This window comes from Pteropus medius, unplaced genomic scaffold (assembly GCF_902729225.1).
Source record: "Pteropus medius unplaced genomic scaffold, Ma_sr-lr_union100, whole genome shotgun sequence".
Lineage (NCBI taxonomy): Eukaryota > Metazoa > Chordata > Mammalia > Chiroptera > Pteropodidae > Pteropus > Pteropus medius.
This window is the reverse complement of record NW_024340697.1, coordinates 3,371,337-3,397,322: the sequence shown is the minus strand read 5'-3', so window position 1 is coordinate 3,397,322 and position 25,986 is coordinate 3,371,337. Positions and strand designations below refer to the sequence as shown.

At 42.1% G+C, this 25,986-nt stretch overlaps 1 protein-coding gene across 1 annotated transcript in view; it reads right to left on the bottom strand.

The window, feature by feature from the left end:
• Positions 1–24,731, bottom strand: part of ARHGAP6 (Rho GTPase activating protein 6) — a 244,454-nt gene extending 219,723 nt beyond the window's left edge. Inside the window, exon 1 of the mRNA XM_039874318.1 lies at positions 24,470–24,731. Coding sequence (XP_039730252.1) covers positions 24,470–24,514 — 45 coding nt within the window. The 5' untranslated portion in view covers positions 24,515–24,731. The remainder of the gene's footprint in view (positions 1–24,469) is intronic.
• Positions 24,732–25,986: the final 1,255 nt, after the last annotated feature.

Genomic DNA, 25,986 nt, shown 5'->3' with positions numbered 1-25,986 from the left:
TGGTTTTGTGATTTTTAAAAAGAACACTACAGAAAAGAATGTTGTAAAACAGTCACCGTCTAATGCGCCTTTGTTTAAAACTAAACATTATAACAAAACCGAGCACTTCATACCTACTAGGATGGCTATGGTCAAAAAGACAGATAGAAACAAGTGTTGATGAGGATGTGGACAAATGAGAACCTTCACGCACTGCTGGGGGACTATAAAATAGTACAGTCACTTAGGAAAGCAGCCAGGCTGGTCCTCAAATGGTAGAGCGGAGTTATCACGTGACCCGGGAATCCCACTCCTAGGTACCTACCCAAGAGAAATAAAAACATACCTCCATACGAAACTTATGCATGAATGTTCAGAGCAGCATTATTCGTACTAGCAAAAAACCCGGAAACAACCCAAATGTCCATCATCTCATGAATGAATAAACGGAATGTGTTTCCATACAATGAAATGTCGCATGGGAATTAAAAGTAATAAAATACTCGAGAGATAAAAACGTATGTCCATATAAAAACTTGTACATGAATGTTCATGTATTATACATGTATTGTTCATAATAGCCCCAAACTGGAAGCAGCACAAATGTCCATGAAACTAATGAAAGGATAAACAAAAGGCATTATCTATACAATGGAATACTACTGAGCTATTAAAAGTAATGATACATGCTACAACTTGGATGAACCTTGAATGCATTATGTTAAGTGAAAGAAGGTACCCACAAAGGGCCATATATGATTCTATTTACATGAAATGTTCAGGATAGGCAAATCTATAGAGATGGAAAGCAGATCGGTGGTAGTCTAGAGAGTGGAAGAAGTAAATAGAGTGTGACTGTTAATGGGTATAGAGTTTCCTTTTTTGGGGGGAAGGGGACATGAATATTTAAAATTAATCATTGGTGATGGTTACACAGTCCTGTGACTACTATACTAAAATCCACTGAGTTATGCACTTTAAATGTGTGAATTGTATATAAATGTGTGAAATGCAGTTAAACGTGTGAATTATATCTCAATAGAGGTGTTCGACAAATGATGCTATAACTAGGGCTCACAGGGGTGGTGTCCCTACATAACTTTGCATGGCCGTGGAAGACCATTTAGCATGCAGGTCTCTCGAGTTAGGGAACACATCTCCAGCTATTGCAAGACAGTCTTTCTAATTGCTATGAAACTAAAAGCTCATATGAATGAAACCACAGGGTCTGAGCAATCTTGACCACAGGGCAAGGGAATGATAAATAGAAATTAGATTAAAACCATGAGGAAAGAAAAGAAGTTAAAGTTGCAATGGGATACTCCTGCTGTGCGTGAAAATATAACAAAGAGAAACAAAAAAATGGGTGAAGAGCTGTTTTCAAAGGGAATAATTTCAACAGCCCCAAGCAAACTTCGGTGTCACATAGTCAAGGACAAAATGTCCTAAATAAGATGAGGAGGACAAGACGATGGCCCTGGGACTGTGACTTCATCATATGGAATGCAGGCACTGGGCCTTTGTTACCAGAAGGAATTTTATGTATATGTTTACATTGACATTTATATTTATAAAGTTTACATTTATAAGTTAACTTTATTGTACCATAGTTTACACATCGTAAAATTCACCCATTTTAAATTTACAGTTCAATGATTTTTAAGAAATTTACCCAATTGTGTAATCATAAATATAATGCCTTTTTTAGAACGTTTTCATCAAATTATGTAGACAAACTTGATGGTTGCTCAGATGCCTTATCTGCTTGATTTGAGAAAGTGGAATTTCTTGGAAGTTTGGTGTCTAGTTCAATGAGATGATTCTGTATTAACCACAAGCATACGCTTGGTCAGACTACTGTGAATCCTGAATAAGTAGTACAAAAAATGGTGTTTTCTCTCATTTATTACTTTGTGATTTTTCTAGGACAGTGGCCTGGAAGGAAATAAGATATACTATAATGTTGCTAATGTATTTCAACTTTGATTGTATAAGATTGATTTTGATCCTTCATTCCCAAATAAATACTTTTCAATTCTGTTATAAATGCATACTCTTTAAAAACAACTTTATTGAAATGTAATTTACACACCGTAAAATTCGACAAGTTGTGAGACCATCACCATAATCTAGTTTTAGAACATGTCCATCACCCTAACGACATCCCGACATCCCGGTGGCCATAAGCAGTCCTTCCCCTTTCTCGCCCTCAGCCCCAGGCAACACTCGTCTACTTCCTGTCTCTATAGATTTGTGGAAGGCATTCTGTTTTCACACATATATACAATATATAAATCAAAAATATATCTCTCCTTTACCCAAATCCTACTTCTACACTAAGATTTTGCTGTTGGCGATGTTTAAAAATTTTAAATAACAAAAAATTAAAGGTTGCAAAGAAACTCTGGAAAACAGTCCCCAAAACATGTTTCTCCACTGTAAAATACTATTTTAAAACTTGTGACAACCAACCAACACACAGCATTTTTCCATAATGTAATATTTTCCTCATTAAAGTCAAAAGTGTCCATTTTACCTTCTTCCAGCACCCCTCCCTGCAAAAAAAAATACAACAAACAAACAAACGAACAAAACCACACCCTTCCAACAGGTTAAAACAGTTTATAGCACATATTCTTCATTATATTTACACACGAAACCCTGGAGAGGTTTAGTCTCCTTGAAATTTGGATCACAGGCTGAATCAAGCAAATGAAACCTCCTCAAATGACATCCTGTTCCAAAAGCTTTTTAAAGGCTATATTAAAGTTTCTAGACATTAAACTCTTTTTAACGATATTCAGGAAATTCATCAGACTAGTCAAAAAGCCACTAGCTTTCTTAGGAATCTGGTAATGCTGTGAACATTTCCCGATTAATTATAGATCTGTCATGTTAAGGAACAATCATTAATTGATATCTTTTATTTTAGTTAACAAGGGGATATTAAATAACTTCTACAAAATAACCCTTTGTCCTTTAACAACCCATGGAGAAAACCTTGTGGTAAGTTGCAAGTTGCCTCTGCCATATATATATGTAGGAATATTATATATATATATATGTGTGTGTGTGTATATATAATCTCACAAAATAGTATAAATATATAGATAGATAAAATTATAAAATGTTATAAAATATAATGTTATAAAATATTATAAATAGATAGATAGATAGATATGTTTACCATTGTTCTCAAGAAAATATTGTTCCCAAATTGCCTTTCTCTATTAAAGAACTCTCCCTTGGCCAATATGACAAATACATGAAATTGAGTCATTTCCACATAACTCTCCAGCCCGGCACAACTGTGAAAGTAGATAAATCATGTTCCTTTCTGGCTTCGCACCACTCAATTATTGCCATAAAACGCAACACCCTTATTCAGGCCAATCCCTGGACTTCTGATAGCAGCCTTCACACACCACAGGTTGCTGGTTGACTGTAACACACTGGCTTTCAAAGGGTGCCGACCCGGTTTCTATTTTCAACTGGAATTTCCTCCTCTGGGGTCATTTGATCCCCACCCTCGGGGGCATTTTCCTGGTTCTCTGTTCAGTGCCCCACCTTGCCCTTTGCTTTGGGACTGGAGAATTTCAGGCTCATCCTCCTAGAGTCTGATGAAGAGACTCAGGGACAGTGTGCTTCAGATCTGCTGGGAACCCAGTTTTGTGAACCTCCCAAGCTCCTCTTAGGAGACACTAAGGTGACATTTACTCAGGAAGCTGCTGAGATCTATGACAAGACCTGCAGAAATGATAGTGGGGACCATGTTGTAGGGCTAAAGCTATAAAAACATCTCCGCTCAAAGGGTCACAAGAATGTGGAAGAGTCAGTCAAAAGAAAAGTCACTAAGCGTAAGACGGGGCCACATCCCTTGGCAAAACGCAGGCACTCAGCTCTTGTGGCTAAGCGCTCAGTGAGCTATCCAGAGTTTAAAGAACAGGGCAGTGATTTTTTAGGGTTAGCTCTTGGAGGCCCTTTACATTCTTTCCTCCGACGGAGTTCTGGATACGCTAACGTAAAAATGTCATATGCAAAACAAGAAGAACTAGCATTTTAACCAAGGAGTAAATGACATTTTTCAGAGTTCAATTCTCCACTTTGAACTGGTAAGAACAGCAATGCTCATGAAAAGTACTCTGCCTAGAATATTTATAAAATAAGCTCTAAAAATACTTGTTTAACTTGAAAGTTCCAAAGAGTTTTCCGGTAACTTAGAGAATTAGAAAAGGCACATTGGTTTCAGACACCGCAACCTATATGTGGATGCATCTTACTTTTTATTCAAGTGGAAGCCTGAGAGTAGAAACTAGATATTATCCTTTTTTGACTTTTTCTTTTAGTGTTGGACACATACCCAGCTCTTCACACATGCTTGTGAATAAATGAATGTTCAAGATATTCTTTCCTTATCTGAATGTACCCAGCGTTCCCCCCACACTACAGATGTGTACCCCCTTTCTTTTACCCTTGTTCTTACATAACAGTAGATCTATCTACAGCATACGTGGTAATTTGAGACATAGCATTAGATCAGAGATCCGCACACTTTTTCGGTAAAGGGCCCTAGTATATATATTTTAGGTTCTGCATGGTATAGACGGTGTTGCGATCATTCAACTCTGCTGTTGTAACGTGAAAGCAGCTGCAGTCAATATGTAAATGGTGGGCATAGCTGTTTCCAATAAAACTTGATTTATGGACACTAAAATTTGTCATGCATATAATTTTCGCATCACGAAATAGTCTTATTTTGATTTTTTCCTACCGTTTAAAAATGTAATGCTTATTTTTAGTTCATCAGATATAAAAAAAAATAAAAGCAGGCAGCAGTCCATATTTGGCCTGTTGGCCATAGTTTGCTGACTCCTGATTTACATAACTGAGCGACTGTAATTTGGCAGGTGCTCTACTAGGTATGAGCACCTACAGAGCACATTTAAAAAAAAAGAAAAACAAAACAGGATTTGGCAACTGTCCAATCACCTGATTTAATGGAGGAACACGGGGAAAAGGTTTTAAACTTCACAGAGGAGATTTTCTACGTATGTATTATTATTAATTTAGCTTATGCATTTATATGTCAGAATTGATCAAAATAACCAGCTGATTTCCAAATGTTGGCTCAGATTTGTTTGAATTAAAGGATTAATACATTTTTCTTCCCATTGTAAATGACCACACCCACAATTTCTTCTACGTTGTAAAACAGGAGCTAAATTTACAAATCTTTTTAAAGTGATACTAGCAAATCAAAACAGATTTTTAAAAAAATCTCCTGGGAGGTAATTCTGAATGTTTTCCTTTTGATAGATTAAGGAACCAGAGCTGCCAAACACAAAGAAACACAGAAAGACTGCGACAATTTTGTTTTAAAAATGAATATCATTCAGTCTATTTCCATGCTATTCCCTTGATATCTATTCAGTTTTATACAATCAATGTGGATTTGTGAGGACTGGTATCAGTGAGATGGCTCCGTCATCTCATCTTTGTTTAACTTTAAAATTAGATCATAGGGAAATATATATCGATATCCATGACAGAAAGAACTCATTGACCAAATAGGAAAAAAAAATATTGACATAGATGGGCACCTGCTTAAAAACATCAGTATTTTGAGAATTTCATTACATACTGTGGTAAAATGAATGATCTGCCCCATTCATTCACTCTTTGCTGCATTCACCTCTCACCATGGCCCCATCATGGAGGGAGTGTATTTCCCTACTCACTGATGTTAGGCTTTGACGTGTGACTTGCCTTGACCAATGGCAGGTGGGTAGAGATGAGAGCGTGCCAGAGTCTCCACCTATGCATCAAGAATCCTTAGTCAATTCTACTTTCACATTGTACCTCTGCACTTCCCCAGGTAGATGCTACTCCACCAACCTGGGCCTCAGAATAAACATATGTGGAACAGAACTGACTGAGGAGCCACGCCCTATGGGACTGGCAGCTTGACCTTGGGCCAAACAACTGAGCCCTGCCCAAATGAGCCAATCCCAGCTGACCCACAGATCTATGATAATAACTAGGTAACCAATACAAACGCAGTTCTACATTTTAGACAACACGGCTATAAAATAAAGCACCACTTTGTGTGTCTATGTGAGTATGTGTATGCATGCCACGAGTTCTATATTTTATTCCTATTTAATGGTACTCAAAATAGGAAAAAAAAAAGAATCCAGATTCTCCTTAGACTCCAGACGATGAGTGCTATGAAGTACCCTCACAGTAGTGAAGACATTACCTACCTACCTAATCAGAAGCAACAGGTTGGTCTAAAAATCTCCAGGTTTTAAACAAAAATTCTCCATTTGTAATAAAGATCAAGAAAATTATATAGTAAAACTTTGCAATAATTTAAGTATCCAATAAGAGTGTGCCTGTGTTTGCAGAATAAGACAGCATCGGCACTTTTTACACCTTTTTTAAAAAAATAGTGGGAGCCAAATAAATGCAGGAAGTCTATATAACTGTGTCCCAATGATAAGGTTTCGCTCTGCAGCCATCCCGAATAAAAACAGCTATTAGAGTTTTTTTGATTCAGCTAATCTTGATAAGGTTCAAACTTTCCCCAAGAGAGTCTATGAACTGCCACTCCCTTTGAAATGAATGAATAAAGATGCACATATACCATGAACGCCAGGGTTTACATAACCCTTGTGCTGTCCAGAGCACAAGTGGGTTGTGGTGACTACAAATACATGCAGGACTTCTGTTTATCCTTGCTCATAAATACTTTTGGAGGCCAGAGTGCCAGCTCTCATGTACGTTTTCCAGGCTGCTGCAAGTTCAACTACACGGTTGTCATTCCCGAGATGGATGTTCCATGAGAACAGCCATGCAAAGAGAGAACATGGGACATTAATGCAGGAGCTAAACCCTGTGGTGTTTCAATCAAAAGCACTTTGCTAGAGAAAACACAAGAGTTGGAATTACAAAATTACCATGACACTCAGCTAAAAATACCAAACAGGATGTTCTTTGTTTGTGGTTGTATATGTTACTAACACCAAGAACAGCAAAATCACCTCTGATCGTATTATCAATTCACCTTACTTTCTCCTGTTATGTTTCTGGATGTTTGGGGGCATAAATGATCAATGGACACAGGAATGTTCCTATTATGGTGGAAAGACGGGGGTAATTTAAAAGTGTTATTTCATGGATTGCCTGGATTAGAGATGGAGGTAGGAGGTAGCGTGGGTCTGATACAAAGGGGTAGTGGCGGGGAGCTCTGTTGTGGTCATGGAACAGTTCTGTATCTTGAATATAGTAGCGGATATACCAAGCTACACGGATAAAATTGTACAGTTCAGTCTCTCTCTCTCTCTCTCTCTCTCTCTCTCATACACAAAGGAATGCATGTAAAAAAAAACTGGTGAAATGTGAATAAGGTCTGTATTCAAGTTAATAGTATTGTATTGATGTCAACTTCCTGGTTTTGGTATTGCACTATAACTACATAAGATGCTATCATTGAGGGAAGCTGGGTAAAGGGTACATGGGATCTCTCGGTTCTATTTTTGCAACTTCCTGTGAATGAATTATTCAAAAATAAAATGTTTTTTAAAGTGTCATCTCAAAGGTATAATCTCGAGCCAGTGCCATTCTAACAGTCTGCCATTATGTAGTGGGGTTCAAGCATTGAGACCAGGCAGTCAAACAGACAAGGATTTCAGTCCCAGTACCACTACTTACTAGCTGCCTGACCAAGAAATAGACCTAAACTCGGTGCCTTGGTTTCCTCATTTTTTCAATGGGGATGATAATAACACCTACCTCATAGGGTGCTTTTAAGGATTAAATGAGATAATATATGTAGAATGTCCACGGCTCATAGAAAGCATTCGATAAACATTGACTATTATTATTATTATTATTAATGCAAGTCAACGTAAATATTTCTAAGAGCTCTATATCTTCAATCATTAATTTTGTTGACATTCAAGGACAGACTAAGCATCAGGCACATGCTACATGTGGCCAAGGATATGGAGTCCAGATAAAGTCCCTGGTTCTGGCCTCTGCCTTTGGATTTTTCAGTTCTGTAGTGAATATGGTCTTTAATGGAGTAATTACAAGCAAGATGGAAAGTGGATGTACATGAAAGTGGATGCACATGGGCCTCAAGTAGGAACTAAAACGAAAAACACTTTCTGCAGAAGATTAAAAAAGGAGTTTACTCTCTGCTGAGTTAGCTGAAGTACAGGGTGGCGAAATTGCAATCCTCAGTTGCAACCACTCCTTAACCAACTCCGTAACTAGAGATGAATGACGATCAATTTTCATTAAAGCATAGGTTAATACATTGGTGTTCATGTGTAGCTTTAAGTGTTAAAGCTCTTGACCCATGAACCAGAAAAAGAGCTAAACCAATAATTCCTTTTTCATTGTTTGGAAAATAAATTACATTAGACTACACTAAAGGGCTTAGAGGGAAAAAAATTTTTTATAGTTCGAATTTATGTTAATAAACTTAGACCAAAGCATTCCTTAATTAAGTATGGAGCTTTTTAATATTAAATTATAATATGCATGTAAAATATATCACTGTATAATAAGAGTAAGTACTTTAATAGGCTTATAATGTGAATATTAAAGACATACACATCACATATGGATGGAGTTGGCATGATGCATTACTACTTTAAATGTGGTAAATTAGGTAAAGTAAATTAGGGCTTCCAGTCAAGACGGCGCAGTAGGAAAACTCTGTGCTTGCCTCCTCCCATGGCCACATTAAAATTACAACAAAAGTATAAAACAATCAACCTGGAGAACCACCCGAAGACTAGCTGAACAGAAGTCCTACAACAAAGAATATACAGAAGAGGCCACCTTGAGACTAGTAGGCAGAACGGGCTGGCCCTACACCCACGTGTAGTGATGGAGAATCAGGAGGGATATCTCAGCTGAGGAGGTCCCCCCTGAGTAGCGAGGGGTCCCAGCCCCACACCAAGCTCCCCAGCCCAGAGTATCAGTACTGGGAAGAGCAGTCCCCACAACATCTGCCTGTGAAAACCAGCAGGGATTCCATTGCTCCTTATGAGATAGACGGCGGCTGGAAACCCAGGCTCTTAAAGGGCCCACACACAGACTCACTCCCAGGCACTCACCCTGGGTTCCGGCAGAGGGACGGCATCTCGGGCGGCACCAGAGATACAAAGGAAGAGCCTGAATTGTGTGGCGCCAGGGACCCTGTGCTGAGCCCTCCTCCCGCGTAGACGGCGGAGGAACGCCATTTTGCCTGCGTTGAGCTCTCCCCCACACAGCCTAATCTGAACCTGCACTAACTTGGTGAACTCCACTGGCTCCACCCTGGTGACTCCCCGGGACCCCGCCCCACCCAACTCGCTCGCTGCCTGAGGCTCTTTCAGCAATTTAGCCTTATGGGCAGCCAGAAGGTGGCGGCTGGCTTTGTTGTGCCCTGAGCCTTCTGTTGAGTGCCACAGGCTCAGAACGGGTGCCAAATCTGAATCTGTGTTAACTTGGTGAATACCACCTGCCCACCCTGGTGACGCCAGGAGACCCCGCCTCACTGAACTCGTATACCACGCGAGGCTCTTTCAGCAGCTGAGTCTTACAGGCAGCCAGCAGGTGGCAGCAGGCCCCAGGGCGCCCTGGACCTTTTGCTGAGCTGCCCCAGCCCCCGTACTGGTGGCAGCCATTCTCAGTTCCCAGTGTGGCCTCTGCCACGTGCCTCCAAGACCAGCACAAGCAGCAACTGACCGCGGATCACTTCGTAGCTCCTTCCAGGTAGCCCTGGGCCAGTCGCATGCAGCAGCTGACCTTGGCCTGCAAGGCAGCCCCTCCTAATAGGCCCCAGAACCAACACACCTGGAAGCCAGCTTCAGACCACAACAGAGTACCACCTGATTAGCCCAACAATTGGCACATGCAAAGGATGATCTCGGCAGGCACCAGAGCACACTGGGGTGAATCCTGCTCTGAGGGGTCAGCCCCTGCAGAGTAGCTCATGTGCTGTGGTTGTGGCCACTCCTTGGAGCCAGTCAGCCTGAGCATCAGTCCTACCCACTGATATGCCAACAGCAACCAAGGCCCAACTACAAGGGCAAACACAACCCACACAAGAAACACACCTGAGGCACCCAGTTCAGGTGATCTGGGAGACTGCACCACCAGTCACCTTGCCAAGACAGGGAGACATAGCAGATCTACCTAATACATAGAAACAAACATAGAGAGGCAGCCAAAATGAGGAGACAAAGAAACATGTCCCACATGAAAGAAGAGGAAAAATCTCCAGAAAAGGAATTCAATGAAATGGAGGCAAGTAATCTACCAGACACAGAGTTCAAAACACTGGCTGTAAGGATGTTCGATGACCTCAGTGAGAATTTTACCAAAGAGACAGTAAGCATCAAAAAGACATCGGAACCATAAAAAAGAACTAGTCAGAAATGAAGAATACAGTAACTGAAATAAAGAATACACTAAAATCAATAACAGATTAGATGAGGCAGAGGATCGAATCAGTGATTTGGAAGACGAGGTAGCAGAAAACACCCAATCGGAACAGAAAAAAGAAAAAAGAATTTAAAAAAGGAGGATAGTTTAAGGGACCTCGGGGACAACATCAACCGTAACAACATTTGCATTATAGGGGTACCAGAAGGAGGAGAGAGAGAACAAGTGACTGAGAACCTATTCGAAGAAATAATGACTGAAAACTTCCCTAACCTGGCAAAGGAAATAGACATATAAGACCAGAAGTGCAAAGAGTCCCAAACAAGATGAACCCAAGGTGGCCCACACCAAGACACATCATAATTAAAATGGCAAAGGGTAAAGACAAAGAACCTTCAAAATAGTAAGAGAAAGGCAGTTAGTTACCTCCAAGGGAGCTCCCATAATATTGTCAGATGACTTATTAACAGAAACTTTGCAGTCCAGAAGGGACTGGCATGAAATAGTCAAAGTGATGAAAAGCAAGGACCTACAACCAAGATTACTCTACCCAGCAACACGATCAATTAAAATTGAACGAGAGATAAATAGCTTCCCAAACAAACAAACAAAATAGCTAAAGCCGTTCATCACCACCAAACCAGTATTACAAGAAATGTTAATGCGACTTCTTCAAAAAGAAGAGGGGAAAAAAACCATAAATATGAATAAATAAAATGGCAATAACTATGTACTTGTCAACGATCACTTTAAATGTCAATGAATTAAATGCTCCAATAAAAAGACATAGGGTAGTTGAATGGATAAGAAAACAAGACCCTTACATATGCTGTCTACAAGAGACACACTTCAGATTGAAAGACACACACAGATTGAAAGTAAAGGGATAGAAAAAGATATTTCATACAAATGGAAATGAAAAAACGCTGGCAGAGCAATACTTATATCAGACAAAATAGACTTTAAAACAAAGGCTCTAATAAGAGACAAAGAAGAACATTTCATATATAAAGAGATCAATCCGACAAGAGGATGTAACCTTTGTAAACATTTATGCACCCAACACAGGAGCACCTAAATATATAAAGAGAATATCGAACAACATAAAGGGAGACATGGACAGTAAGACAGTCATAGTAGGGAACATTAACACCCATTGACATCAATGGATAGATCTTCCAGACAAAAAATAAACAAGGAAACAGTGGCCTTTACTGACACATTAGACCATATGGATTTAATTGATATTTTTAGAGCATTTTACTCCAAAGCAGCAGAATATACATTTTTCTCAAGTGCACATGGAACCTTTTCCAACATAGGCCGCATATTAGGCCACAAAACAAGAAATAAATTTAAGAAGATTGGAATCATATCAAGTACCTTCTACCAAAATGGTATGAAAATAGAAATCAATTACAAAAAAAACACAACAGAAAAATACACAAATACATGGAGGCTAAATAACATGCTACTGAACAAGAAATGGGTTAACAATGGGATCAAGAAAGAAAACAAAAGATACCTTGAGACAAATGAAAATGAAAACACAATGACCCAAAATCTATGAGACACAGCAAAAGCAGTCCTAAGAGGGAAATCCATAGCAATACGGCCTACCTCAAGAAACAAGGAAAATCTCAAACATCTACCCTTACGACTAAAGGAACTAGAAAATGAACAGCAAAGAAAGCCTGGAGTAGAAGGAAGGAAATAATAAAGATCAGAGTGGAAATAAACAAAAGAGTCTAAAAAAATAATACAGAAGATCAATGAAACCAAGAGCTGGTTCTTTAAAAAGATAAACAAAATTGATAAATCTTTATTTAACCAGACTCATCAAGAAAAAGAGAGGACCCAAATAAATAAAATCAGAAATGAAAGAGAAGTGACAAGTGACACCACAGAAATACAAAGGTCAATTAGAAAATACTATGAACAATTATATGCCAACAAATGGACAATCTGGAAGAAATGGATTAATTCCTAGAAACATACAATCTTCCAAGACTGAATCAAAAAGAAACAAAATCTGAACAGAATGATTACTACTAATGAGATCGAATTAGTAATCAAAAACCTACTGAAAAACAAAAGGCTTCACAGGTAAATTTTTAGCAAACGTTCAAAAAAGAATTAACACCTATCCTTCTAAAACTATTCCAAAAAATTCAAGAGAATGGAAGGCTCCCCACGCTCATTTTATAAGGCCTTATTCCAAAACCAGACAAAGACATTACAAAAAAATATTATAGGCTGATATCCCTGATGAACATAGGTCCAAAAATCCTCAACAAAATATTAGCAAGCGGAATTCAACAATACATTAAAAAGATCATACACCATGATCAAGTGGGATTTATTCCTGGGATACACAATTAGTTCAATAGCTGCAAATCAATGAACCACATAAACAAAATGAAGGATAAAAATCATATGATCATATCAATATATGCAGAAAAAGCATTTGACAAAATTCAGCATCCATTTATGATAAAAAAAAAAGACTCTCAGTAAAGTGGGACTAGAGGGAACATAACATAATAAAGGCCATATATGACAAACTCACAGTTAACATAATACTCAACGGTGAAAAGCTAAAAGCATTTCCCTTAAGATCAAGAACGAGACAAGGATGTCCACTTTCATCACTTTTATTCAACATAGTACTTGAAGTCCTAGCCACAGCAGTCACACAAGAAAAGAAAAATGAAAGGCATTCAAATTGGGAATAAATGAAGTAAAACTGTCATTTGCAGATGACATGATACTATATATAGAGAACCCTAAAAATTCCACCTAAAAACTATTAGAACTGATAAGTGAATTGAATAATGTAGTATGATACAAAATTAATATTCAGAAATCTATTGCATTTTTACACACCTATAATAAACTATCCAAAATAAAAATTAAGGAAATAATTTCATTTACAATTGGATCAAAAAAAATCTAAGAATAAATTTAACCAAGGAGGCAAAAGACCTGTACTCGAAAAATTTTAAGGCATTGAAGAAAGAAATTGAAGAGGTTACAAATAAATAGAAGCATATACCATGCTCATGAATAGGAAGAATTAACATTGTTAAAATGTCCATACTACCCAAAGCAATCTATAGATTAAATGCAATCCCTATCAAAATACCAATGGCATTTTTCACAGACCTACAACAAATAATTGTAAAATTTATATGGAACCACAGAAGACCCTGAATAGCCACAGCAATCTTGAGAAAGAAGAACAAAGTTAGAGGTATCACACTACCTGATATCAAAGTATACTACAAGGCTATAGTAAGCAAACCAGTATGTTACTGGCATCAAAACAGACACATAAATCAATGGAACAGAATAGAGAGCCCAGATTAAACCTATGCCTATATGGTCAATTAATCTATGATAAAGGAGGCAAAAATAGGGTAAATACAGTTTAATCAATAAATGGTGTTGGGAAAACTGGGCAGATACATGCGAAAATGTGAAAGTAGACCACCTTCTTACACCATATACGAGAATAAACTCAAATTGGATTAAAGACTTAAATGTAAGGCCAGAAACCATACAACTCCTAGAAGAAAACAATAGGCAGTAAACCCTCTGACACTGCTCTTAGTAATATTTTTTTCTGATGTATCTTCTTGGGCGAGGGAAACAGGAGAAAAAATAAACAAATGGGACTACATCAAATTAAAAAGGTTTCGCACATCAAAGGAAACCATCAACAAAATGAAAGACAACCTATTGAATGGGAGAAGATATCACCACTGGTACATCAGATAAGGAGTTAATATCCAAAATGTATAAAGAACTCATACAACTCCAAGCCAAACCAAAACAAAACAAAACAAAAATCCAATTTAAAAATGTGCAGAAGACCTGAATAGGTATTTCTCCAAAGAGGACACATAGGTGCCCAATGGATATGAAAAGATGCTCAACCTCACTAATCATCAGAAAAATGCAAATGAGAACCACGACGAGATATTACTTCGCACCTGTGAGAATGGTTATCATCAATAAATCAACAAACGACAAGAGTTAGTGAAGATGCGGAGGAAATGGAATCTTCATGCACTATAGATGTGATTGCAAACCGGTGCAGCCACTATGGAAAACAGTTTGGAGGTTTCTCAAAAAACTAGAAATAGGACTACTTTATGACCAAGCAATTTCAATTCTGGGTATTTACCTGAAGAAATCCAAAACATTAATACAAAAAAATGGATGAACCCCTATGTTCATTACAACCTTATTTACAATAGCGAAGATATGGGAGCAACCTAAGTGCCCATCATTAGACGACTGGAAAAGCAGATACACACACACACACACACACACACACACACACACACACACACACAGTGGAATATTACTTGGCCATAAAAAAAAAGAATGAAATGTTACCATTTGTGCCAACATGGATGGACCTAGAGGGCATATGCTAAGTGAAATAAGTCAGACAGAGAAAGACAATTACCTCGTGATTCCCCTTCTTTGTGGAACCTAAAGAACAAAAGAAACAAACAAAACAGAAACGGACTCACAGATAAAGAGAACAAACTGATGGTTACCAGATGGGAGGGTTGGGTGAAAAAGGTAAAGGGACGAAGAAGTTCAAATTGATAGTTATGAAATAGTCATAAGGATGTAAAGTACAGCATAGGGAATATGGTCTCTAATAACTCTGTATGGTGCCAGATGGGTACTAGGCTAATCGGGAGGATCACTTCGTAAATTATATAAATGTCTAACCACTATTCTGCACTCCTGAAACTAACGTAAAATAATATTTGATGTCAACTGTAATTGAAAAACAAAAATGATGATAAAATAAATGTGGCAATTAAAATAATCCACAGGGGAGAGGAAAGAGACATTCTAAGCAATGTGGGAGTCTTCTATATACTCAGGAATTTAGGATCTTTCATCATTTAAGTAAATGCCAAACGAGAGTGAAAATGCATGTGATCTTTTCTGTTTGCCAACTCTCCCCTACCCGCCCAACACACGAAACAAAATTTCTGCCATCCTCTGTGCCAGCCTGAGCCCTGTGAGACTGATCTTAATGGACTGCATCTCAGTAGAGGGTTTGGGTTTGGTACTAAAGGAAGATGGGACAGCAGGAAGACCAAGACGTTGGGGGTATTTGTCATCCCGCTCTATCTCAGCTTCTCCATATTTTCTCCTTGCTACAGTCCTCTCCCGGTACATTTCCAGGGTCCCTTTGTTCGAGGCTGAAAGTCACTGGGTTCTGGTAACACCAGTCCCTCCTGGGGGCTAATCGCAGTGTGCTTCACCACCCCTTGTTGGTTCCCTTAAAGCTATTGACACATCCGTGACAGGTCATGCCTTAAGCTAAGCCTTTTTGAGTGTTCCATCTGTTTCCTGCTGGGATCCTGATGGATATGATGCCCTTGCTGTGAGTCAGCAGCTAAGGTGGAAGAATGCCTTATCTTTTGAGATCGAAGTTAAGACTCTGTTATACATTTTGCTTATACCGTCAATGACATCGTGATGGGACTGTTAAAAGTCGCATACATAAATAAATACTCATCAAATAATACTACATATTACCATTTTCAAATTCTCCCAGCAAAGTCGACATGCCATTTTCTTGCTAAACTATTATGACTCTGGGGCTCTAATTAAAATGGCACCATCGAGTGAGGAATCCGGAGCAACATCCAGGGGTTCCGGGCGTGTGGGCTGGCACCCACCTGGCACAGCGGAGCTCAGTGAACGCAGGGCTGAGATGCTCTACACGCAGGCGAGATGCTTTCAACCTCTTTATTTTACTTGGACTGACTTATATGTTTCTTTACCAGATATTTCAGTCAGCTGCAGAAAAGGGTCATTCAAAAACTATTTTAAAAGTTTATTCATCTTAAAGTCTTTTGCTGTTTCCATGGCAACTTTTCCCCAAAGCCACAACTCCAAATTCTTTTGAAAATTTCATCACAGAAATCTAGTTTAGCTGACACTCCAAATACTCAAATTTTACTATAAATTTTTTTTTTTAAGTTAGAAGAGTTCTAAGAATGTGTCAAATAACCTAAGAGAAGGGTTTCATTTCACAGGGTCATGACATCTTTCAAGGAAAGAGCCCTGAGTAACGATGATCATATCTGAATGAACGAATTAGTCTTATAATTTGTGCATCACTTATCCGAACTGAGAAGTATCCCAAAGGCACATCCAAGAAGTCCCCATGAAGATCAAGAGTCCTTGTTTCATCTGATCTACGTTTAAGTTTTTAAGTATTCAGAATGTATTTAAGAATAAAATAAATCAGAGAAGCCGATCTTTTGAAAATAAGGGTAGAATCAGAAAATCTGGAAAGGCACATTAAAAGATATTAAATTCATTATATATGTTCCTAAACGGTGGTGATCTTAGTTCAAAGTTTTGCCAGCGCGTAAGACCTTTAAATCTACCCCACATCATTTCTGAGCTTACAATCTAAAACAGGCCGTGATAATTAACATTCTGTGAAGTGGCCAGGACTTAAGAGAGGTCCCCACAGTCCTTGTCAAGGGTGGACTAGATAGAGCGCCAACATACCTGTCGCCCTGGGCTGCTCGGGAGACTTTTAACCCAATGGGATGGAGAGAGAAGAGCTGGGAGGATCTGCTTCTTCCTTTTGCTTTTCATTCAGCGCCTTTTGCAGTTTTCCTAGAGCAGGCCAATCCACATCAGATCTCCAGCGAGGGGTTGCTGGCCACACACGGGCCCTAGATTCTCACTCGTGTACAGTGAGAGATCCAACGTCCATGCACGAAGCTTTTCTGAGAACCTCCAAATCCTAATTTGGAGATTATCATTGCTAATTTTAGACCCAGGACTAACAGATTTAATAAACTAGTATTCTAGCAAAATCAGAAGAGAGGCAGAGAATTAGGCGAGGCTATCAGACACGCATCTATCAAGACGTCAGCTAAAGTCTCACACAGAAGACAGGACATGTTTTAAAAAATAAGGCCCGAGATTACAGAGGGCATCAGAGTTGAGGAGTGAAGACGCGAAGGGCTCCAAACAAAGCACTGAGGCTTCTGGAAGGGTCACCCTCGCCTTTCCCAGAGTAAGCCCCGCACAATGTGAAACACCCTGTTTATAACCGGGAATCGTGTGGAAAAGGCAACTCGCATTTTCTCAACTCCATCTCTTAATACCAATGAAAAGCACCATACACGATGATCTCCAAAACTGTAAGATTTCGATGTCTATGGGGCACTTAAGTCAAGGTTTCTTAAACCAGCACTACTGACACTTGGGGTGAGCAATTCTTTGTCGGGCTGTGCTGTGCATTGTAGGATGTTGAGCATTCTACCAAATATCAAAAGTGCCCCTTGCCAACTGTCACAACGAGCAACGCTTCCAGACACGACCCAATATCTCCTGGTTGAGAACCGCTGGCCTAGATTACCTAGCGAATGGATGCTGAGGGACATATCGCCAGACCATGCTATGCAGAGGAAACATTCCTATGCCTCGTGTATCCTTAGAGAATTCGTCTGATGTGAACACTAGGTTGTAAAACAAAAGACCTCTCCGAAAACTTGTACTACGTTACCTCAGAGTCACCTGAGGCAAAGTACGCGGGATCATACTCTCTGGATCCACTTTGCCACTGAAGCCTAGAGTCTGCGCTTCTTGAATGGTAAGTGGTTCACCATGCAACTTAATCAGTGGTTTCCAAACATTACTGATATTAGAATTACCTCCAAAGCTTTTTCTAAGTATCGATTCCAAGACCAAGCCTTAGAAATTCTCATTTAGTGAATAAGGAGAAATCCTTGAAGCCAATATGTTTTACAATCGTCAACTGAAAATGAGGAAAGTTTTGAACCCCCTACTGTAATCTAGGTAAAAACACCCAGGCGGCCAGATTCATCTACTCATAGATATTTATTGGGTGCTTACCCTGTGCCAGGGTCCATACTAGGCATGGCGATATGGTGTGAATGATTGGGTCTCTGCCCTGAATAAGCTTACACACCAGTAGGGAGAGATAGACAAACAACAAACGTATATATAATAGCAAGTAGCGACACAAACAACCAAAGCACCAGGTCCTGTGATATGATCAATAGTAATTCAGTGAAGTCAGAGCACTTTGGGGAGAGCAGTCATGGAAGGTGACATTTTTTTCTGCCACTCGTAGGACATAAAAAAATCCCGCCACACGAAGAACATCTCAGGCAGAAGGGAGAGCAGGTACAAAGGCCTTGGGCAAGAAAGAGCTGGTTTCATTCGATGAACAGAAAGGACACCATGTAACCAGGCAGTGGTAAGACGAGGAAGGGTGTTGAGAAGCAGCTAGGATCATGTAGGTGGATTTGGAAGGCCGAGGTGATGGATGAAGATATTAGTCTAAGTGTAACCGAAAATGCAACCAGAGAGCTTTAAGCACTGAAATGTTATGACTTCATTTTCTTCTTAAAAGAGCTCACCGGCCACAGGATTGTAATATAGGGTTATAGTGTCACCTTAGCGAGGATGATGGATGCTGAGTGTTTGGATTTAGGTGACAACCGTGAAAATGAAAAAAAAAGAGGATGAATTTGGGAAGTACTGTGAAACAGACCTGGCAGGGTTGGCTCGGATCTTGCAGTGGGAGATGCAGGAAAGGAAGGCATTCGGGATGACCTCTAGGTTTTCCAGCTTGGGCAACCCCTCGAGTGGCTAACCATTTATTGAGACAGGAGAGGCCAAGATTGATACAGGTCAGGGGCAAGTGAGGAATCGGAAGCCCAGTAAAGACTGTGTAAACAGACTGGATAATAACATCACAACCAAGTCGAGACTCGAGTGCATTAGGTCCAGGGCTCACAGTGTGGGAGCAGGAAGAGTAAATGATACAAGTTCATTACCAGGAAGGACTAGGCAAAGGGTAGTACTAGTTTTCCCATGATCGCCAGAGATCTCCGCTCCGCACCACTCAACAGGAATCTGACCATTTATCAATTAACAGTGGTACTTACTTAAGGAGCATTTAGAAGGATGGGAGATATGGCTTCCTGAGATGATGGGCATTCCAGACCCAAGAGGCCACACCTAGGGAAAGTTCTGAGTTCAGCAGAAAAGAAAGCATAGGAGGGTGAAAAAGGTATCCAGAATTAGTAGAGGTGGGAATTAAGGGGACTTAATAATAATTAATATTACTTAATAGTAATATCTTACATTAATATTGATAGATAATAGTAATACAATGCTTAGCTAATATTAAGGAGATCTAATAAGTAAATAAATTATTTACTTAGAACTTGCAAAACTCTTGCTTTTGTGAGGAGACAGACAATATGCAATCAGAATGTTATAAAAGTGAATTCCAGGCCACGCTCCTAAATTTCCTAAGATATCTACACTGGCAGCATCGATGGATGACAACTGGTTCACATCAGCTCAGCCAGCCTGCGACAGCGCCCGGTTCTGGGTGTCTTCGGAATTACCCGAGAATATCCTGTAGTCAACGTCACTGAATTATTAAGTGCACTTAATGAAGTCAAAGCCTTTGGAAAGCCAACGTCCATAGAGAGCAGGTCTGGAAAGTTTTATATGAAGGTCTTAACCGTTTTGGGTGAAGAGAGGCTCCCTTTCAGGGCAAGCAGCTTAGCCCGTCTGATGGGGTGCATAGGGAGGGGTTAAGTAGAGCGAGGGAACAGTCAGCATTTAATGACAAGGCTGTGGTCAACAGCACAGATGGTGGGGCGGCCGCACCGAACAGGAAGTGAGGTCAGTAACAGAGGAGCCCAGAAGGAGGCAGATCCAAGGGACAAGAATGGCTGCATCTTGACAGCTGGACTCCGCTGGGACCAGTGCCAAATCAGAGTCTAAGCCCCCTGCTCTCTGACACCTCAGTAAACAGAACATGCATCACCCACCCACAGTTTTGTCTAGCCAGAGGCAGCACAGAACCATCTGATTGTTCCCTTTTCATAGAAAAGGGGTGAAAATAAGTGTGTGCCTCCAGGGAGTTGCTTGGGATGGTAGTATTCACAGGCTGCTCCGAAGGGCCTCTGATGATTTGTTCTAAAAGGAAGGCTCAGTGTAACTCTACGGAAGGCGTTTCCATACTTAATTGCATGGGTTGTCATGAAATTCGACATATGTTACATGATCTTGGCAGACAATCAAGGTTTGTAATATTTTGTCAGTGGTTAATGGAAGAAAGCATATGAGGACTGTCGGGGAAGTCTGATTAACGTAATCTTTAATCCAGGCCAAGTGACCTGACTGTTGGGGGTCACTGAGAGCAGGAGAATATGGTTAAAGTCGTGATCACTGAAAATGAGGTGACTCATTACTCTACCCCCAGCACTTGTGCTGTGTTTGAGGCTCTCTCCGAAGTTCGCTGAAGAGTACGAATAATATTCGTAATAACATTTACCATGCCTTCTCTTCTCAGGTCCTTTTATTACGTGACAATAGGAATTGTCACGTCTTCTTAAAAACATGCATGAAAATCAGATAGACCGGTGAGTCTCGTGTGGGAGCAATTTTGCCCCCCGAGGAATATTTGGCAACGTCTGGAGGCATTTTTGGTTGTCACATCTGGGTGGTGGGGGGATATTATGCTATTGGCATCTAGTATAGAGAAGTCGAGGACACCGCTAACATGCCATGCTGCACAGGACAGCTCCCACCACAAAGGGAGACTATCCTGCCCAAAATGTTTATTCTGCTGAGGCTGAGAAAACCCGAGAAAGACATAAAGATATGGCCTCGAACTTAATGGATATTTTAGAACTTGGTTTTTGTCTATACCGGTCCAGTTAAAGAGCTATTTGGCCATGTCATTCAACAATAGAGACGGTCACATTAAGTCACTGAAAGTATGATATTTGACTGTTGGTTTATTACGATGACAAAATTGGGAGGGAAAAGGATAATTCGGCTCATCTCAGTTATGTAAATGAGTCAGACAAGCTCTGTGAGATCAGGGCATCTGAATAAAGCTCTCCGTTCTGTCACCAACTACGTCTGTGCCACCTTGAACTTACCGCTCTAAGCTTGCATTTCTTCAGCCATGAAATAGAAAACTGTCTAACCCACCAGCTGGATTTGAGGCCAAAACTGACACAGACCAAACACGTCCAAACACTTTGCGATTTGTATAAGACAACAAAGGTGAAGGAAACCTTACCAGGCGATCACTGACCCCCACGCTCTGGCAGCTCTACAGCTCATGCAAATGAAGTCCGGCTGCTTCACCATCCTAAGGAGCTCTCAAATATCCCAACTGCTCTCAGCCTGCAGCCCAGCTCCCATCCCAGCGCGGGTCATCTCCCATATCTCCTTGACCCAAATGCCCGGATGCACTCTGGCTCCTCCTCACCCTTGACCCCACCCTAGGCCAGAGCAGGCTGTTTAAAATGCAAATCTGATCAAGTCATTAAGGAAGACACCCAGCTGGAGGGATGGAATCACCATAAACTGAATGTGGGAAAACCGTGGGAGGAAAGGTCGGGAGGAGAACATTAGCGCTAACACACATTTTTATTACAGGGATGAACCAAGAAGACAGTGGTGCTGGACCTGGGAAAAGTGTCACGGATTATACAACTATGGGATGCTCTTAGATACTTAAGTGTTTGTATTTCTGTTTCTGAGCACTATGACCATTTAAAAGGATGAGTGAACAGTTCATAGCAACTCTTAACATTTTCTCTATTTACTCGTCTCTTTGGAAAATCACCCAAATGGCTGGCACACAATAAGCACTCAACAGATGTTTGATGAATGAATGAAATGTAAGCCACTGATTTCTTACGTGCAGGCTCATCTTGGACAAATGAAAGAAGCAGTGAAGGAAGAACATTAAATACTCACCCTCAGATTATATTTCAGGGGAGCAAGAGATACTGAGGACACATGAAGGGTAATTCTTTTCCGGGAAGACGCAGACGAAAAAGAAAAAAGCCTCCAGGAACCCAGGACAATACACGGTGGGACAAAATTGTGATAAAGCAAAGTGGAATATTTGTGGTAAGAGGCGAAACGAGCTTTTGAAATCGCCTAAACCAATATGGGAGAAGAAGGGGAAGACTACAGTGTTCGAATAGATATAAAGCCATAGAGGGTTATGTTATTATGAAAAGCAATGGGTCGCACTTAACGAAGAACATTCTTTTGACTTGCGGTGATACAGAGCTACTGAATGCTGCCGCTTTATCATTCTGAAGTCAGAGGACCCAGGTGACTTCTAGCCCGAAAGCCAACAAATTCCCTCTGGAATCTTCCTTTTTATAGCCTTAACTCAGAAAATACGTCTGTGATGATCTACGCTAGAATAAAGAGCTATCTCATCAGCAAATCTTCAGAGCCCAAGGGGACACATTAGCATCATCTTTTAAGAGAGATGAGACAGCTGAATGAAAATAGTTTTTAAATTGTTTTGTGATGCATTGGATTTATTTGCACAACTGAGGCAATAGTCATTCATAAAATGAGCAGACAAATTCTATTTTATTTTAACTAAGGAGCCGGTTCCCACCTCTCGTCCCCCACCTTGTAAATGGCATAGAGACCTTAGATTGTAAATCAAAGGGAAAAGGTGGTGGGGTCATTGGGCATTAGGAGCACAGACTCGAGATCTTCTTGCGCAAAGAAACGTCAGAGGAAAACAGGTTACCAGTAATACCACATTAAAAGGCAAATCACTGAGCCCCCGGTGTCGCCAAATATGAACTAGCAGCAGTAACTTCCCAGCGTCTCGCTTGCTATTTCGAGGCACGAAACTCTGACAAAAGTAGAGAAAGAGCTGTCACCGCTTCCTAAAATGTTTGCCTGGGAAGAGCTCTGAACAATTTTGTAATTCAGGTCCTTTTTCCCAGCCCAGCAAAGTGACCCAGCAGAGGTTCCCGGTTACCCAAATGCCCTGTGGCACCAAGAGCCAGCTGGGGCGGCTCCGGGACCTCTGTCCCCACCAGCCCTATCCACCTCAACTTCCTTCTTAAAACATGCATCGTTAGGTGGGGAGTGCATTTTGCAGGGCACGAAATCCTGACAGATAACTGTCTTTGCCTGATTATAAATACTGATGATTCTTGTCTTACCTTTCTGGGTGCTTCTCTCCAATTTTTAAAGTTGGCATTTAGCATGTCCAATCTCAACAGTGAAAATCATGTCAAGGAAAACTCAGTAAAGTAGCGGATGACGGAACCACCCCAATGGCTCGTCTCAAAATGACACATCTTACAACTGGAAAATAAACGTCTGAAGGTTGGAGCCCGCTAGCACCGCTGCCGGCGGCTTCCTGGAGGTGGCGTTCAGAATCTTCAGCTATAATACTCATTCCTCAGAAACACCTTTCTTTTTCTGCCTTCTTTTCTTTCTTTTTTCTCTCTCGAAATTAAACTCAGTCTAGAACTGATCTGCTATGTCGGTCGTGAATCTTGAAATCGTGACTCCTTCTTTTAAGAAGGCAAACTCCATGCCTGCTGTGTCCTGTGGGACTCCAGCGCTGAGCACGGCGCCTGGCACGCAGCGGGTCCCCGATCGATATTTGCGGAATATTTGAGTCAACGGGGAGAAGAGAGGCCAGCGATGGAAGACCCCCCCCGGGCGCCCTCTCGTATGAATCAGATAATGTGCAACATTCTGCCCCGCTACCAATTCGGAGGGAAATGCACACACACCCTCTGCCCACAAAGCAAGCCGGCTGCACCCCAGCGCGCCCCGTGGCGTTTCTCCCGCGAGTCCGCTCGCCACGCGCTAGTCACCAAGCGTTTCTGCTACGCTTTTACGTTCTAAGTGGCGTATGTGACAGAAGGCTGAGCGGGCACCCGGAGCCCAGCCTCAGGAGTCCTGCTCTCAGCCTTGGCCACCACTGTGGGCCTGGGGCTGAGGGCCTTCTTAAGGCAGCTGGAGTTTCGAGCAGTTGGCGCTGGGGTGACACACGCACCTCCAGTCCACTTCATTCTACTCCACCCCACCCCACCGAGGACTTCTGGGGAGCCACGAATCCCTCCAAGCATGAGCTAGCTGTTCCCTCTCAGGCCGGCCAAGTGGCGCCCCCTGTCACCTCTGTTTGCGCCGGGACACTCACCGCATAGTGCAGTCGCGGTTTCTCGCGGTCCACCGGGTCCCCCATGTCGCCGCCGGGAAGGAGTGGCGGGCCCCCGGGCGCAGCCTGGGGTCGCGGCGCCTCTCCGAGGTCCCCTTATTTCACCGCCATCCCGGGCCAGCCCCCGGACGCGAGCCCTGCTCCCGGCGCCCCGAGCGCGGTGCAAAGCGCCCCGGGCACCAGCGTCCCGCAGCGGAGCTGGAGGGACAGGGAGGAGGCAGAGGCGAATAGCAAGGAGGAGTAGCAGGAGGAGGAGTAGGGTAGGGAGGAGGAGTTGGAGGAGAGAGAGGAGGAGGAAAAGGAGGAGGGGGGGGAGAGGAGGGAGCGGCAGAGTCAGATGAGATGGGCGGGCGTTCAGGTCCTTCCGCTCCTGGCTGGCCCCTGTCGCGGCCGCTGCCGCCAGCTGCTGGGGGCTCAAGCGATCCAGCGCACCCACGACAGGTGTCAGGGCGGCCCGCGCTCCTACCTCCCGCCAGCCCGCCCCTGATCAAGCGGTCAACACCAGCGACAGGGCGAGGTCGGGTTTCCAAAAAAAACAGAGACTTTCACTAAGTTGCGAAGCGGCTCTGGGGAGGGCGGAGTTTCGGCGTCTGGAAAGCCCTCCTTTGGGACAGTCTCTACGGCGGGAACCCGAGCAGCGGGCAGGCCGGGAGGGGCCGAGAGACGCTGCCCGCGAGAATCGCTCAGGGGAAGGCGACCTGGCTGGGGGCCGGTCCCGCCGCGCCACTTTGAGCAAACTGAGCCCCCAGAAGGCTTATAGGACCTAGGCATGTCAGAGGAACCCCACCGGAAGGGGGAGTTCTGCGGAATCTGCTGGAACGAGAGAGGTGGCATCGGAGCCAGGCTGGATCTGAGTTGGGGTTGGGGGTGGTCACCCAATAGCTGCTTTCCGTGTCTTAGTTCTTACGAGCAAGTCGGAAAACGACAAAGCTAGGATCTGGAAGTCGAAAAATATGCGCTCCTTGCAAACGCTGCCGGGTAAACCAAAGCATTTTTAGCAGGCACTGGAGGGGCGCAGCACCACCCCAAACCGGCCTCTGCTCTGCAGCCCCCCGCGGAGGAGAGCCCAGTTCCCTCCGCAGGCCTGGCGCTCTGTGATTTATGTGCAGCCTCCGACAAGCTGAGTCAGACAAAAGCAGAGTCCGGAGCCAGAACAGACACTCCAGACCCAGTGAAATCAATCAGTCCAAGCCCAAGAGGCGTGTCTACCAAGTGGAAGACAGGTTTGTGGGTGGCTTGGGTCAGTTCCTCAGGGTCCACTATACTAGACTCCCTGAGTGGCCCTCCACCTGCTCTGTGGGGCAGGGGGTGGGTAGGAAAATAGGACGCGGCCCCTGACTTTGAGCCCTTACGATCTGGTTAGATAGACCACTCCCTGGCATATAATACTTTAGAACAATGGGCAGCATAATTGTAAACAGCACTGGGAACGTGAAGCCAGGGGTGCAGGTATCCTGAAGAATCTATCGCTAGATAACCCCCTGACAGTTCATCCGCTA